General features: G+C 44.1%; 1 protein-coding gene across 2 annotated transcripts in view; it reads left to right on the top strand.

The window, feature by feature from the left end:
* Nucleotides 1–17,128, top strand: part of SYTL4 (synaptotagmin like 4) — a 559,448-nt gene that overhangs the window by 428,079 nt on the left and 114,241 nt on the right. For both annotated transcript variants that reach the window (XM_085607791.1, XM_085607792.1), the window contains 2 exons: nucleotides 16,776–16,866; nucleotides 16,999–17,102. In XM_085607791.1, the coding sequence (XP_085463917.1) occupies nucleotides 16,776–16,866; nucleotides 16,999–17,102 (195 nt within the window). The remainder of the gene's footprint in view (nucleotides 1–16,775; nucleotides 16,867–16,998; nucleotides 17,103–17,128) is intronic.

The following is a 17,128-nucleotide window of genomic DNA, read 5'->3' as shown; positions in this document are numbered from 1 at the left end:
AGGCAGAAGTCAAGTTGGGGGAAGGGAACTAGGCAGAAGTGAAGTAGGGGGAAGGGTACTTTTGGAAAAGGGTTGGTTTTCAAGCAATAGAAATGTGTGATTACATTTGAAAAAAAGGGGGAAGCAGTGAGATTTGAAATTAACATATATATGTGTGGAAAAATAGAGGGAAAGATTGCCATTATCTGGTTCTGCTGAGTGGAGAGAGGTGTAGAGAACAGAGGTCCTGGCTCTGATAATGTGCTGTGGTGTTTTGAGGTTTCAGTCTGTAATGCAAATACATTCAGCATCACTAAGGCTGGTTGCCCTTGCTGGAGTGTAGGCAGTCACCCAGCATACACATGGTTTGTGGTCTGAAAAAGCAGTCTGGACATGTGCATTTAAAAAAATCTGAAAAGTGGATTCATAATGTGTCAGTCTGTAAAAGTGATTTTCACTTGCCAACAAAAAAGAGCAGTAAGTGTGCATTCAAATTGGCAAAGATTTTTCGTTTTGTGACTAATGTGAAAACATGACTCTGTGTGCAAATAGGAATTACAGGAAGAGATTTGTTGCGTTTTGCTCTGGTGATTTCACAGTTGCATTAGTAGGAAAAAGGGGGAGTCTCTCAAAAAAAAAAAAAAAAAAGAAAAAAAAAAAACCTTGGGTGCGCGCAGGGTGCGCGCACCTCAAAAAAAAATTAAAAAAATTTTCAAAAAAAAAATTTGTTTGGTTAAGTTTATAAGTGGCTCTTAAAAGAGCCCTTGAGTTAATGGAGGGAAACAGGAAGAGAAAAACGCAAAAAAAGAAAAAACATCTATGGCCTAGTGCATGAATGCGCATCAAATTTTCTCTGAAGGAGATCAAGACTGGTCTCCCCCACAGAAATAAGAGAACCGCAATCAGTGCACCGTGTAGACAACCTCGCCAAACAAGGTGGACCAACAAGAGGTAAAGAAACAGGTGAAGGCACCATCGCAGCTGAAGTGCTCCCCTGAGCTGCCGAAGATGTGCTCGGCTGAGCTGCTGCTGATGTCGTCGGCTGAGCAGGTGGAGGGTTTTCTCCAGAAGCTCGACGATAAGATGCTGGGTGCATTTTGTAAACATGTCTCAACATAGTGTGAATGCTAAAAGAATATTTCTTGTTAGGATTCCCACGAGATAAGACTTTTTTACAAAGTACACATGTAACTTTTGGTGCATTTACCTTTTTCTCATTCTCAGGAAAAGTAAAAAACTGCCATACAAAGCTGTCCTTCTGCTTCCTGTTCCTCTGCCTCTCAAGAGTGTCCTGCTCACTGTCTGAAGTAGGTTGCTGTTCAGCCATTGTCTCTCAACAACAGAATAGCTCCTTCTCCAAAGGAATCAGAACTAATAATGAGGGGAGTAGGTGTGGTTTGGGAAGAATCTGGAACAGAAAGTACTTCAAACCAATCATAAGTGATGATTCTTGATCACATGACTTGCCATGAGGGGATTGGGTGTGGTATTGAAACAATTAGAAACTGAAAGTAATGATAACCAATAAGAAATGTTGTTTTATTATGTATAAACCCGAGGTGCGCGCACTGCGCAAGCTCCGTGCGCGCACCCCGTGATGACGTATGCACGAACACGTAAACGCGCAGGTGCATACGTCATATACGCGCACCTAGCGCGCATACGTTTAACACGCGTATACGCGACCGTTATTGCGTGTAATTTTAGCGTATGCGGAAGTAAACCGCGTCGAGGGCGTAGGACGCATGCGTACGTACGTACGCATACGTACTGGGTGCGCGCTCCCAGCGCGCACCAATAAGTATATTTGCGTACGTAAATAACGTACGCCGGAATTCATAAAAAACATACGAAATAGTACTAGGTGCGCGCTCAGAGCGCGCACCCCAAGAATTTATAAATAAAAAAAAAAAAAAAAAAAGAGGACATTAAATAATTAAAAAAATTATAAAAAAAAAAAAAACAAATTGAATTATTTAAAAAAATAATTTAAAAAAAATACAGATAATATATAAATGAATATAAAGTAATTTTATTTAAATAAAAAAAAATATCTTTAATTAAAAATACATAACTTAGCATATAAAAAACCATACAAATTCTCAGAAAAAAACATAGGTTTCAAAAACGAAATATTTAGGGATTAGCATTTAAAAAACCTTGCAAATTCACTGAAAAAACCATAGGTTTCACACACGTTATAGTTAGGAATTAGCATTTAAAAAACCTTAGAAATTCAGTGAAAAAACCATAGGTTTCACACATGTTATAGTTAGCTGGACATTTTACTCGTAAAAAACCAATGAAATTGCCCCGTTATAGTTAGTTCAGCTAACTATAACTCGCACGCGCCCGCAATGCACTGCTGATGACGTCACATATTACATCACTCATGACATGGTCAGTGACATCACTCATGACATCACTGATGACATCTCAAATGACATCACTGATGACATCATCCTTGTGATAGAGTGGCAGACCTCCTCTCACCCTAATATAACCTTTGATACACACATTCAATAATAGAGACTAAAATTTTTAAAACAATGGACATACCAATACCAGTTACAACAACCTCTTCAGTAATTCTAAGATTCACATACACATTCACTCATTCACCAACAGTCCTATACAGTCACTCATACATGTACTCACTCATCATATGTACTCATACACCTATACATCCAGTTACACAATGCCACTCATCCATAGAGTTACTCACACACATAGTCACTCATACTAATAAAGAATCAAACATACTTTTACTTGCATATACAGTTATACACACACCACCACACTTACTTCTACGGAAACTTACACATACTTAGTCTTTTAAACAATCACTTATAGAAACACATACTTATTCATACAGGAACTCTTTCAATCTCTCACTCTCACATATACTCACTTATATACACCAATAGTCACATATACTAGTTTAAAACATATGTAGTTACTCATAAAGACACTATTGAGACAGTCATTCACTCACTAACACACCCATACACACACTCATCCACCCATACAGTCCTGCACACATGCTGTCTTCAACACATACAAACAGTGAGTGACTCATTCATGCACCTATGCACTACATAATACCCCCCACCGAACCATGCAGACACTCAGACTGACACTCAAAAAACCAACTAATAACCTATATAGACACCCATGTAGCTACTCACCAACCCATGCAGCCACTTATACACAAAGTGAGAGACTGATACAGATATTTACATATTTAAACATTACTCACTAAGCCATGTATTCACTATGATACACTTAATCAGTCAGTTACACAATCAATTTTTCAAAAACAAATCATCCATTTAGACACTTATATACCCATTTATTCTTCCATCGACCTTGAGATATACATATATAAAACATATTTAATTTTCAGAAAAACACACATTCACTGGATGATGTCATCCGTGATGTCATTTGAGATGTCATCAGTGATGTCATGAGTGATGTCACTGACCATGTCATGAGTGATGTAATATGTGACGTCATCAGCAGTGCATTGCGGGCGCGTGCGAGTTATAGTTAGCTGAACTAACTATAACGGGGCAATTTCATTGGTTTTTTACGAGTAAAATGTCCAGCTAACTATAACATGTGTGAAACCTATGGTTTTTTCACTGAATTTCTAAGGTTTTTTAAATGCTAATTCCTAACTATAACGTGTGTGAAACCCATGGTTTTTTCAGTGAATATATATATATATATATATATATATATATATATATATATACTCAAGGATATTAACAGGTGTAAGTAAGTGAAAAGTGTGTGCTCAGCATACATACATATGTGTGCAAGTTGCACAGTTGCATTGCTAAGCGTGGGTGCCATTTGTGGGCGTTCATAAAGTCATTCAGAGTGGGAAACAACCTTTACTTTTTTTTATTTTTTATATTTTTATTTTTATTTTACAGAGTTTTATATAGCGCGAACTTGACCCGAATCGGGTAGCAGATCACTTTACATAAACACCCGTTGCATTACATGAGGACACATTCATTTTTTTTTTGTTAGGCAAGGGGAGATTAAGTGATTTGCTCAGAATCATAGGATGTTCAGCGTCATTGCCGAAACTCGGACCCAGTTCCCCATATTCAAGGTCGACCACCTAGCCGTTAGGCCAACTCCTCTCCCCTACCACTCGGTTGTTACATCGCGTTACCATTACAACGCGGTTGTTACAACACGATGCCATTACATCGCTAGTTATTAGATCGACTTGCTCCAACCTAAGGAATAGTATGATTTACTATTCCAACACCTTCCCTACTTTTTGCGCAGGGTGGAGTTGGAATAGTAAAATATACTATTCCTAATGTTGGAGCGCCATCTAGTGCAAGTCGATCTATTGACTTGCGTTGTAAAGGTATCTCGTTCTAACAACGCGGTTGTTGTAACAACCGCGTTGTCATGAAACGCGATGTAAAAGCATGCGTTGTAACATGCTATATTCCACACCTGAAAGATTAAGATATAACTGCATAAAGGAGTGCGGGAAAGTGCAGCAAGTACACCAGTTTCACAAGATGTGTAGAGCATGGGTTGTAGGAAAGGGAAAAATGTTATGAATATGCAAATTGCAAGACCACAAAATACAAAAATTAGGTAGAACATAAAATTGGTTGAATAATACTATTGTTAAACTTAATAAATAGTTATTTATGGATTATTGATCACTAGAATGTCGTTAATATCTCAAATATAAGCCAGATTCATAAACGTTTTAGTTGGAAATCTGACTCATTCGATTCTAAGACATTGATTTATAGCTTTCGCAAAAATCCCAGATGTAAACATGGAACTCATGCAAATGGTAGATTTCCATTGGTAGGGCTCCTCCACTAACTTGCTCCTGCTTATTAAGTCTGCTATTTGCTGATATATCTATATGATGAAAGGTAGTAAGTAGCCTATTTATGTGTATATTGCTGTGCTTTTTGAAAAGGTGCTTGTTCTCCTCCACTGGACATGGTTGTATATCAGAATATAGAGTTTGAAGGACTGTGGTATCAAAGTATTTTACCAAAAATATGGAATACCAAGATAATGACAGAGTAAAGATATGTAGGTAAATATAAGTTAGCTATTAAATCCTCATTTATGTGCCTTGAATTCATATCCATCATCTATATGATATATGGGATTTGGTAACCCCGAATAAAGGGCAGTCTCCTAATTTCTTTATAATCGGCGACTTGTGATGTACCCAGTCACCCATTTTAAAGAAAAGGCGTCATAACCGGACGTCTCACTGCCTGCTGCCAGCAGCCAAGGTGAAAGGCAGGTCAGGTGACAAGGCATAATTGGAGCAGCTGTCTAAAGCAAAGAACATGAATCATTGCTTTTCTTACTTCTGCTCCATTTTAATAGCTTACAGTGACAAACTGAGAGAATGTTTCTTTTTTGCACTCCTTAGATACAGAAAAGCTAGAGTCTGTCAGGCAGTTTCTACATATTGGGAGCTACAGAAGCTTTTTTTTAAATTGTATTGAACTGTTTCTAATATCTGTTTGCAACAAATATCTTACAGGTTTTTGATATCTTTAATTTTGCATAAGAGGTTTTATTTTTATTCGTCATGTTTGCAAACATGCTCGCTCTTTTCTATGAAAGAGCTACGCACCAAGACATAAGTGGTTTGTGGGACCATGTATTATACGGGCGTCTCGGTGTTGCGTTGATTTTCCAGCTCCCAGCGGAAAACAGTCTCTAGAGGTCCAAAACAATAGCAGGCACATCTTTGCAGTTCAGAACTCCAAGCAAGGAAGTTCAGGGGAGCTGGTGGTGAAGTCTTTGTGTCCCTGAGACTTCAGAACAGGAGGCAAGCTCAGTTTCAAGCCCTTGGAGATCTTCCTCAAGCAGGGGACACAGCAAACAGCAAAGTCCTTTCTCCTTTACTTGGCAGCAAGTAGCCACTGCAGGCCAACCCCAGACGGCAAACAGCACAGGGGCAGTATTCCGCCTCAGCTTCTCCGGCTCTTCTCCTTGGTAAAGGTTCCTCTTAAGTCTGAGAAGTTATCTAAAGTTCTGGGGTCTGGGCCCTGTTAGAAATGGGATTTCTGGTTGGCAAGGGCTTGCGCCTAAGCAAGGCAGAAACCACCACTCTAGTCAGGGCAAGGGAGTTACACACTGAAGATAACCCCTGCTCACCCCCTTGGTAGCTTGGCATGAGCAGTCCGGCTTATCCCAGAGGCAATGTGTAAAGCATTTGCGCAACACCCACACACACAGCAGCAACAAACTAGGCACACTACCAAAAAAACTCCACACAAGGTTATATAAAAATAGCCTTCGTATTATCCAAAACACATTAGAATCATAATCACACATATACACTGTGCCAACCTCCACCAGGTAATAATTTACAGGGGATTATATACATGACAGGGCCAATCGGGCCACTGTCAGAACCTTTAGAAAGTAAAAGTAGCAAATATAAAACAACCAGTAACTACTGGCAAAATAGTGTGCTCAGCATTAGCACTAGCAACATAAATGCATTATGTCTGCATCACATTACGTATAAAACACATTATGCATTAACATCATAAGCATAAATCACATTTAGGAGTGCACCATAGTAACACTCCCCAGGTGCATACATCACCTTTAGCATAACTGCATTATGCAATCCTTCTGGGCCTTGCGCCCTGCCAGTACACACAGGTACTCAAAAATGACCCCAGGCCAACTGGCCTTCTGTGGGGCTCAAATTCCCTCTGTCCCAAATGTCAGGGCTCGCAATGATAGGACCTTCCAAGTGGCCCTCTGGCTGCTTTGGCAGCAAAAGCAATGTACGTAGTGCACTGGGGGCAGGGGGTGCAACTCACCTCTTCCTCATTATCACCAAATAAACATGCCCCTGTCGTTGCAGCTGCCTGCGCTCTCGCGGTGCAGCTGAGAAAAGTAGGCCTGGCACAACTGTGCTCCTTAAGCCCCACTGGGACTCCTAAACAAAGTGCCCCTCTCGTGGCAGCTGCCCGCGCTCTCGCGGTGCAGCTGGAGAAACTTTAGCTTTGGCACCACCGTGCCTGGAAAGCCCCTGTTAGACCTGTCAGCCCTTTGGGTGGTCCCTCCTCATCATTATTTATTTTGTCCCACTTTTGCCTCAAACCCTGTTGGTATTTTTCCTTGTTGGGAACCACCAGATTTTTTAGTGTTGCTGCAGATTCAGGGAGCCATTTTATCTACCCCTGGAACTTCTGTCTGAGGGCCTGGAGCACAAAATGGTGGCCACCTGTGACATCACCAGCACCCACTGGAACCTACTAGAACCTTCTGCAACATTCTGGAGCCCTGTGACAGTTGGAGGCGGTTTAGAATGTTGGGAAGCTAAGACAGAGAGTTGGCAGTTGGAGCTGGCAGTTGGCACCTGACTGGTGAAGAGAGAGCAGCAGAAACCTGAAGGAGGAAGGAGTGAGGCAGCAGGGGTGGAAACTTGTGCCTGGAGTGGGGTCCATAAACCCACCCTTGATACTAGTCCCTACTGACTGAGCCCAGCCTGGAGCCCTGTGTGGGGGAAAGCAAGAAAAACCATCTTAAGGACCTGGACAGCAGGAACAGGCCTTAGAATCCAAGAACAGCAAGATCCTGACCTGGATACTGGTTTCCCTGGAGTCCGACGTCGAGAAGCCTGAGACCCGAAGCCTGAGGTGGAAAAGCGGCGCTGACTGGAAAAGCAGACGTCGTACCCGGAGCCGCCAGAGGTCGAGAGAGGGCGCCGACGGAGGTCGTAGAAGTACCAGAGGTCGAGGAGGAAGTCACCCGAGGTCGAGTGAGCGGCGTCGACGGGGGAGTGAAGTCCGCCCTCCGGAGTCGCCGGAGACCGAGGTGAAGCGTGCCGGAGGTCGGGAGTGAGGATCACACTCCGGAGTCGCCGGAACCTGAGGAGAGGAGCACCGGAGGTCGGGAGTGAGGTCGCACTCCGGAGTCGCCGGAACCCGAGGAGAGGAGCACCGGAGGTCGGGAGTGAGGATCGCACTCCGGAGCCGCCGGAAGTCGACATCGAGCCAAGGCCGGCCGACGTCATCGAAACTGAGGTCGCCATCGGACCGGAGCCGCCCGAAGTCGACATCGAGCCAAGACTGCCCGACGTCATCGAATCAGAGGTGGAGATCGAGCCGAGGCCGCCGACATCGATCCGGAACCGCCTACCGGCGTCGTCAAGAACTGACATTGTGCCGAGGCCGCCGACATTGAACCGGAACCGCCTCACGGCGTCGACACGACTCCAGCGGCGTCGGAGCTTCAGAAAAAGGGCAGTAAGTGGAATAGAGGGCGCCTAAGGCCCTGTGGAATCCTAAGAGACTACTCTAGGGGTTAGAGAGGTGCTGGAACCAGCTTGACTGTGCCAGGGGTGAGCTGAGACTAATTCAGAGGGGTTGTGTAGAGTGAGAGAGCCAGGTCTCTAGTATCCCCCCCTTGATCTACCTCAGTTTAGGCCTCAGCCTTGTCCAAGCCAGGGAGTAGACACCCTCAAGCCATCCATCTAACCACAAGTTGTGCCTGGGCCAAATCAACCCATAGTAATCTCAAATGTGATCTGATTCTTTAAGTGTCACTGTCAGCTTTTAATTATTTATTGAGAGCACTGTATTTATTGTCTTTAACCTATTTATTGCTCCACTGTATTTATTGTTCCACAGTATTTATTGTCGCACAATATTTATTGGTTTGCAGTATTTATTGCCTCAGAATATTTAATTGCCTGTATGTATTGCACTTATATTTATGCCTTAATTATTTATGATCACCCCTATTTATTGAATCATTAAGCCAGTATTTATTTGACCTGCACTATTTAAAAAGCCTTGTATATTGTGATTGTGTTATTATTTATCTAATCAGCAACTAAGAGAAAAAGAAGATAAAGAAAGATATTTTCATAATTTTTACGGTGTAGAGTCGTTTTTGGAACGGATGCACGCATGGTTATTGTATGGGTATGTCGTATGCTTAGCACGGTGCCTGATTCCTGACCACTCGAGCCAAGCTACCACAGTGTATGTCTGGAGAGACCCCGTTACCACCACCCTTTCCGGTGTGGGAGTGGGGTATTTCCAACAGCCCCACTCCAGGACTTTTGCGCAAAATTGCCCCCAGGGTGCAGCTGCCCGCAATCAGCGGCGCAGCTGTGTCTCAAGACAGCACTGGCACCAACAATGTGCAAATTTGAGCCCCTCTCACCGGGGTTCTCCATGGACTCCTCTGGTCTCCGTCTAGGCTGGGGGAAGGCACCGACAATGTGCCTCGTCCAGCCCCTCTCCTGGGGCCTCTCGGGACCCACCTCCCTCTCTCTGCATGAGACGGGGGCAGAGATGAAACCTGCAAGGCTCCCGACTCTTCTGGGGCATGTGGGGCTTACCTCTTCGATATGGGTGCCCCGCCTCACATCAGGCACCGTGTTGCCTGACTTCCCCTCTGGCCGTGCTGAAATTGGCTGCCTCTGCAGCTTCCATGTTCTGGCCCCGCCTTAGATCAGGCTCCTTGCCTGGCTTCCTCCGTGGCTGCGCTTCTTCTCGGGTTGCTGCTCGTGAAGCAGCGGCCCCTCAGCAGGGCACAATGCGGGGTGGGCTCCCGCTCACTGAGTGGCACAAAATGCGGGGTAGGCTCCCGCTCAACCACAAAATGCGGGGTGGGCTCACAGAGTGGTGCAAAATGCGGGATAAGCTCCAGCTTCTCGTGGGCCATGAACGCGGGGTAGGCTCCTGCTCCACCCCTGTACAAAACAGCAGCACGGGGGAATCCCTATGCCGGAATCCCCTCTGAACAAGTCGCGGCCAAGCGCTGCAGGGCACAAAAGCTCCTCCCGTCCTGGGAGACAGATATAGCGCTCACGATGCACTTGATCCCAAATGTTTTCAGGGCAAAGGCTGGGCCCAGGCAGGCCAGCTCACAGGGCCCTCCAGCAGGGAGCAGTCCCTTGTGGCGGTTCCTCCTGAGGCCAAGCAGCAGCAAGTATCGCCAAGTAGCACACTTTCATGGGGTCACAGTCCCAGTATGTATACATAATTTCTCTTTGTCTTCCCTGGAACAAGGCTTGGAGGAACCAGTCTCAACTGTTCTGGGGGGCGTTGAAGCACTCTGTTTACCAGGCTTCCACCCTCCTTTGTCAGATGAGGGCTCGGTCTTCAGACACACCACAGGGGCCGGAGCCAGCATTCACCTAGGCAGGCACAGACCTATTCAGGGTCAGGGGACTACTCCCACTACTCCAAATGCAGATCTCCTATTCAGCCTAGCGCTGACTCACCCTGCTTTCCCTGGAGCCAAACACCTCACCAGCCCCTGTCACTCCAGAGCCAGACATGCCATACACATCAGGCAGGCAGACACATAGCACACAGAATTGCCAACTTCTAAAAGTGGCATTTCTAAAATAGTGATAATAAATCTGCGCACACCATTGCGCAGCATTTATCACTATTCCAAACATACCAAACTTGACCACAGTGCTCCTGTCATATCAGGAAATACCACTGAAACACTTATCAGGGAATCCCCAATGCATTCCTATGGGAGGGCAGCCCAACAGCAGTGAGAAACCAAAATGGCTGTTTGTCACTACCAGGACATGTCACACACTTAAGGGACATGTCCTACCTTTTACCTACAATGCACCCTGGCCATAGGGCTATCTAGGGCCTACCTTAGGGGTGACTTACATGCAGTAAACAGGGGTCACAGACGTGGCACACACTTAAGGTGTCACGTCACAGCGCCAGTAACACAGCGTGCACAGGCCCTGCAATGGCAGAGGCCTGAGACAGATTTGAAAGGTACTTTGGTGGGTGGCGCAATCAGCGCTGCAAGCCCACTAGTAGCATTTATTTTACTGGCCCTGGGTATCCGAGATACCACTTTACACAGGACTGACAGGTAAATTAAATACGCCAAACAGGTGTAGAGCAACCTTGCCATGTTTACCACAGAGAGCACACGCACTTTACACTGGACAGCAGTGCTACAGTGCCCAGTGTGCCAAAACCACCAACACCATGTCAGAAAAAAGGCTAGGAGGAAGGAAAAAAGTTCAGGGATGACCCTGCAAAAAGGGCCAAGTCCAACTGGCCCCAATATTTATACTACAAAATCCTTTGTTCTGTGGTGGCAGAGAAGCCCTGTGCTTAGTCAAAACCGGTTCTGTCCCCTCTGGTGCAGCTCCCTGGCAGAAGGTGAAGACAGCATTGTGGAAGGCAGACCAGGTGAAGGGAAATCTTCTCCCCCTACTGTAAATGCAGCCCAGGTCTATTCAGCTCCGACTCATCAGGCTCTCTGGAGCCACTGCTGCTCTGCGACCTCTGACACTCCAAAGCCAGACATGCAATACACAAACCTAGCAGAGGCACACTGGATGACTAAGCAAGAAAATACCTACTTTCTAAAAGTGGTATTTTCAAACACAGAATGTAAAAATCACCCTCACTAAAAGATGCATCTTAACATTCTGACTTCAGGCATACTAAACTTTGTTTTCCCACCTTGTTCCCAGGGGTTGTAAGGTTATAAGCAAACTCCCCATTCTATCCTATGGGAACAGGTAGCCTTGCAATAGTGCAAAACGAAATTGCCAATAATTCACTATCAGGACATGCCACACACACACCAGGGCATGTCCTACCTTTCACATGCACTGCACCCTGCCCACAGGGATACCTTGGACCTACCTTAGGGGTGACTAACATGTAAGAAAAGGGAAGGGTAGGGCCTGGCAAGTGGGTACACTTGCCTAGTCGAAATGGCAGTACTAGACTGCACACATGCTCTACAATGGCAGGCCAGAGTTACATTTACAGGCTGCTTATGTGGGTGGCACAATCAGTGCTGCAGCCCACTAGCAGCAGGCCCTGGGCACACAGGGCACTGTACTAGGGACTGACTAGTAAGTCAAATCAGCCAATCATGGAAACACCAATCCATAATAACAATTTACAAAGGGAGCACTTGCACTTTGGCACTGAACAGCAGTGGCAAAGTGCCCAAAGCATCTAGACCAGTAAAAAGGAATCCAACACACAGCAAAGACACAGGAGGCAAAGGCAAAAAATGCAGGGAAGACCCACGCCAATGGTTCCAGGGCTGACAGGTGCTCTGCCTTCGGTCTCGTTCCTCTATATGGTCATGGAGCTTCTTGGTGACTTGCAATTTCCTTATAATTAGGGCTCCCGGTTTTATGGTATATATATATTTTTTTAAAACCTTTCCGTCTGTATTTATCCATATCAATTTTTGGGTCATTATGTCTGTATTTATACACATTTATTTTTGACGCAAGCAAAAGAAGACGTTGCCGCTGGTATTTTTTCACATTTATTGACACTTGGTTGTTATAGGTTTAGATAGATTTATGTAGATGGGTAAATGGGTTACTGCTTTTAATAAAGAGATCCTTTTGTTTGTTGTTGTTAATAAAGTGTAATCCTTCTAATATAGCACAGTGAGGTATGAGGGACATGTGGCCCCTACACCATGTAACTCTCACTGTCTTATGTAATACATTCTACACATTGATTACACACATATGATTTATTGTCAATGAATAATGTGAACGTGTGATGTAAAGTGCTCTGACACTCGTCATTGGGATGAGTACCGCTATAGCGTTATAAAAGAAATAAAACAAAATAGTGGTATTTAAATTGTTATTTGAATAAATATTGGGACAGACCAACACATCTAACATTCCACAGTGCATGCCTATCTTATATACAGGGACTGATGAAAGTCAAAAGCATGCCTCTCTTAAGTACCTGTGAAGTAATAAGCTGTGTGCATTTGGCATTTGTTTTCCCTCCATTGCTCTTAGGCGTGCCTCCCCCCCCCCCCGAAACCTGACTAACAAATACACAAAGGCAAAGGCAAACACGTGATGTTATTGTAGCTACAAAAAAATCTCTCAGTTAAGCATATTTACTGGCATTTTTCTGTTTCTATTTATAAATACAGACAAAGGAAAAATATTTTTCTGTCTGTATTTATATGCAAAAATCCAATTAAACGGAAAAAGCCTTACTTATAATCTACGGCAGGTGTACTTTATCCCTTATATATCAACAATGCTGTATGTATATGAGGACTTGGGTATAGGAAACTTGCACTTACCTACATATATCTACCTTGTTGATATTTGGGTATTCAGTATTTTTTGCTACAATATTTTGGTAGCATGACACTTAGTACTCCATATTCTGGTACCATACAGAGCAAAAGAAAACAATAAAATCACGTTCTGGTGATACATGAAAGAGGAAATGCTTCAGCGTCCTACTGAAGTTCCCCTGTTCGCGGGGCTTGATTTAAAGATATTTAAAGACCCACTACTCCCACCTCCTCCTTCACTTCTGCTATTTTCAGCCCTCTGAATTTTAAAAACGTTTGGTCAGCTAATTGAGCTTAAAATCAAGGCCAAACAGATATTTGTGAAAAATCAATAAATGATTTGGGCTCAGTTGCATGGCTATGCACGTGTACACTTTAGCGGATCCTAGATCTTTCCAACTTCGTTACAGCTGGTGGTGGCTCGCACCACTCTCTATGAAACAGTGTGATGTCTCCACAATATCACTGTGACTGACTGAGGCCTCAGCTGTGTTCTTTTGGGGGAGATAAGTAGGTGTGGGTCATTGCTGTTTACATGTGATATCTGAGGTGTCCTGCTAGCCTGTGTGTCTTTATGATCCGTGCTTAGCCTCTACTATCCTGACTTGGTTAATAGTGTGATACGTAGCTGCCACATGTCTAGAAATGGATGAAAGCTTTTCCTGACCTTTGATGTGTTGTGCATTGATATCTTGTGGTCAGTCAGCATAATTCTTTTTGAAGTAAAGCACATTCCCCCTCAAGGAGCAACCAATGTACTTCAAAACTGCAAAAAGACTACAAATGAGGTAGAATGCCGACAAAGTGGAGGTCTATGTGAAGCAATACCTTCCAGCAGGCTTGGGCAAACACATGTTCGATGCCTTTAGGGTTGCATTGGTGGAAACTCGGTATAACACTTAAAAAAAAATGTCTGCTTTTGTATCAGTGTAGGGTTTCAGTTGCACACCCTCAAGAGATCTGCGTTATATTGTTTGGCCTCCTGCTGGATATCAGTCAAGGATACAAATAGGCATCAATCCTATCGTTGTCCGTGTGAGTCTGCCCTGCAAGGTCTCCGGTATCCACTGCAGAGCATGCAAGAAAGATTGCATGTTTTAATCAAGAAGCTTTTCTCATCTTTTGAGGATAGTTCTCTTCATTCATTGAAGCCTCATGGTAAGACTCAAGGGAAGCTTTTCATTCAAGCTTCTATTTTTCAAACAGTGTGTCAACACAGATTATTTGATGAGCTTGTGATTCCATGCCTACAGAATTGGTGCACCCCCGTTGCTCTAAGTAGGTACTTCCCTTTTTTTTGACTGCTACTGCTATATTCAGATTGTGGTCAAATATGATGCTTGAGATATCTACTTGGGTTTAGTTTAGGGGTGCAGTACACCATTAGAGAGTGATAGCTTTCTTTCACCTCATGAACCTGATCTCAGGCTGCTTTTAGTGCCCACAGTCCTCATTTCTGTGGAACAATTGTGCTTCGCAGGCTCCCTGTGCAGTTGTGATTTCAGCAGTACTCTTATGGTTGTTAATGGCTCTCTGAACTCTCCATGTCAGTGTAGTGGCATAATGCAAAATTATGGGCCCCCTGCAGAATGTGGTGTGGGGCCCCTGAGACTCCCACCCCTACAGATTTTTTAGGCCTTTGGGCTGTTTGGGAGGCCGACTGGAGGGTGAGTGGGGGGGTGAGTGTCTCTACACCGCAGGGTTTTCAGGGGCCTGCATTACGCCCCTCTGTCATTGGTGTTCTCTTATTCTTGGCATGCACAGTAGTGGTCCTACTTAGTCTTTTGACTTACAAGCTTTTGCCATCTTTCTGTAGACTGGTTAATCTCTACATTCAAATCTTGCTCAACAGTGGGTCTCTGTCCCAGTTGGCCCTTTTGCTTACTAGTAGTATCTTTGTGTTTATTTGTAACCTCAGCTGTATTCCCTCTTAGTCAGCCCCAGTTGGTAGGAATTTCAGCTGGTCCTCATTCTTGTGTATATTGTCTTTGGTTTTTTGATTTTAGTTTTTGTTTAAGGGGGCGTGTAGCAGTAAATCCAGGATCATTGTGTAGTTTAGCTGCTTCCCTGTCCTCGCTCTGTCACTTATATAAGGATATTGTTTATTCGTTTTTATTTTCAAAATAGCATTTGAAAAGTTAGTGAGGACTGCTGGGTTTTCGCTAAATGTTTTTTAAAACAATGGACAGATTGATAAGTGTCTAATCATTCTGTTGGTACCAAAAACCTTTTTATAAATCATTTGTCATGGCCGTCGTAAAATAGTTTTGTCCACACATTTTATCTAATTTTAGTGGACGGTGCAATACACCGTAATTATAGACTAGTCACATTAAAATCAAATCATGAAAGCAAAGCAATAGATTGCGGTTGTAGAGTCAATTAAAGGCTACTACAACAGTAGGTAGATATTGAAGCATGTCTGCTATCTGAACTGTTATGAGGATTAGCAATGTCATCAACCCTCATTGTCCCTAAATTTCACAGACTGATTATGGCAGCATGTTTGGAAATATCTGACTCAGTCCAATTGCGTTTATCTCAGTGTGGCGTGCTCAAATGTTTGGACCCCGATGGTTCAATTTGGTTTTCTTTAAATAATATTCCAGGTTTTATCAGGAATGTAGCTCAATCAATCAGGAGTTTGTATAGCGCAGCTACTCACCCATGATGGTCTCAAGGGACTGAGGGGAGGGGGATGTCTGCTGATCCATCTGGATGTGGAGGTTTAGTCGAAGAGCCAGGTCTTAAGGTCCTTCCAGAATTGGGTCAACAATGTGGATTGCCTGAGGTGGTGGGGCAGGTTGTTCAAGGTCTTACCAGTATGGTAGGAGAAGGATCTTCCTCCGGTTCTGGTCTTGTGAATCCGTGGGAGGGAGGCCAAGGCAAGTTTGACGAAGCGGAGTTGTCTGGCGGTATGTGGAATTTGAGGTGGTGGTTTAGATATTCTGGTCCTGCGCTGTGGAGATCTTTGTATGCATGTGTGAGGAGGTTGAAGGTGGTTCTCTTTTTGATTGGGAGCCAGTGGAGTTGTCGGAGGTGTTGTGTTATGTGGCTGCTGCGGGGGATGTCGACTGCCAGTCTGGCTGCGGCTTTTTGGACGTTCTGTAGCTTGCTGAACTGTTTCTGGGTGACGCCGGCGTAGAGTGCATTGCCGTAGTCAAGTCTGCTGTTGATGAGTGTGTGGGTGACCCTCTTTCTGGATTCAGTGGGGATCCATCTGAATTTCTTTCGAAGCAGGCAGAGCGTGTGGAAGTATGATGAGGACACTGCATTGATTTGGTGGTTCATTGTGAGGGAAGGGTCCAATATGATGCAGAGGTTCCATGCGTGGGCTGTAGGGGTGGGAGAGGTTCCTACTGCGGCGGGCCACAAGGACTCATCTCAGGCTGAGGATGAGTTGAGATTGAGGCAGCTGTCTTTCATCAAGGTAGCAACGGCCTCCATTCTGCTGTGAAAGTTGATTCTGGCAAATGTGGGTTTGTTGATGAGCTGATAATCTTAAAATTTTAACATTTCTATACTTAGTATTCATCTATAGTAGTCTGAGTGCAAGAAGTATGTTGAGTCCATAGTTCCATTTTATTAATTTTAACATTTTCTTTTATGTAATGGTCACTATCAAAACCTGTCTCAACTCCTTGTAATCTGAATTTTATTTCACCTAGGAAACCCGCTATGGACACCGCAGTGGAGGGTCAGCCGATGAAAATGAAATGGTATTTAAAAAAAATCCCCTAAAAGTCCTGAGACCTTCTGGTAAGAAGAAGCAACTTTTACTATGACCTTTGACCTCATTTATGCCCTTCAAACCAGGGTTCCATTTAAGAGATTGTGCATGTGCTTGAGAAGAATGTTTTATTTTTTAATCCCAATGCGTCTGCTTTTCAGATTACAGCAAGTCTGTGATGGATCTGCGGCCTGAAGATCTCGGGAGCGATGGCAGCTCCATGGGTGATCGAAGCAAGTCTGTCCCAGGACTTAATGATGACATGGTTTGTGTTTAATCATCTGCATGTTC

Source organism: Triturus cristatus, chromosome 5_2 (assembly GCF_964204655.1).
Source record: "Triturus cristatus chromosome 5_2, aTriCri1.1, whole genome shotgun sequence".
Classification (NCBI taxonomy): domain Eukaryota; kingdom Metazoa; phylum Chordata; class Amphibia; order Caudata; family Salamandridae; genus Triturus; species Triturus cristatus.
Note: the sequence above shows the minus strand (reverse complement) of the source record. Positions and strands in the feature narration are given on the sequence as shown.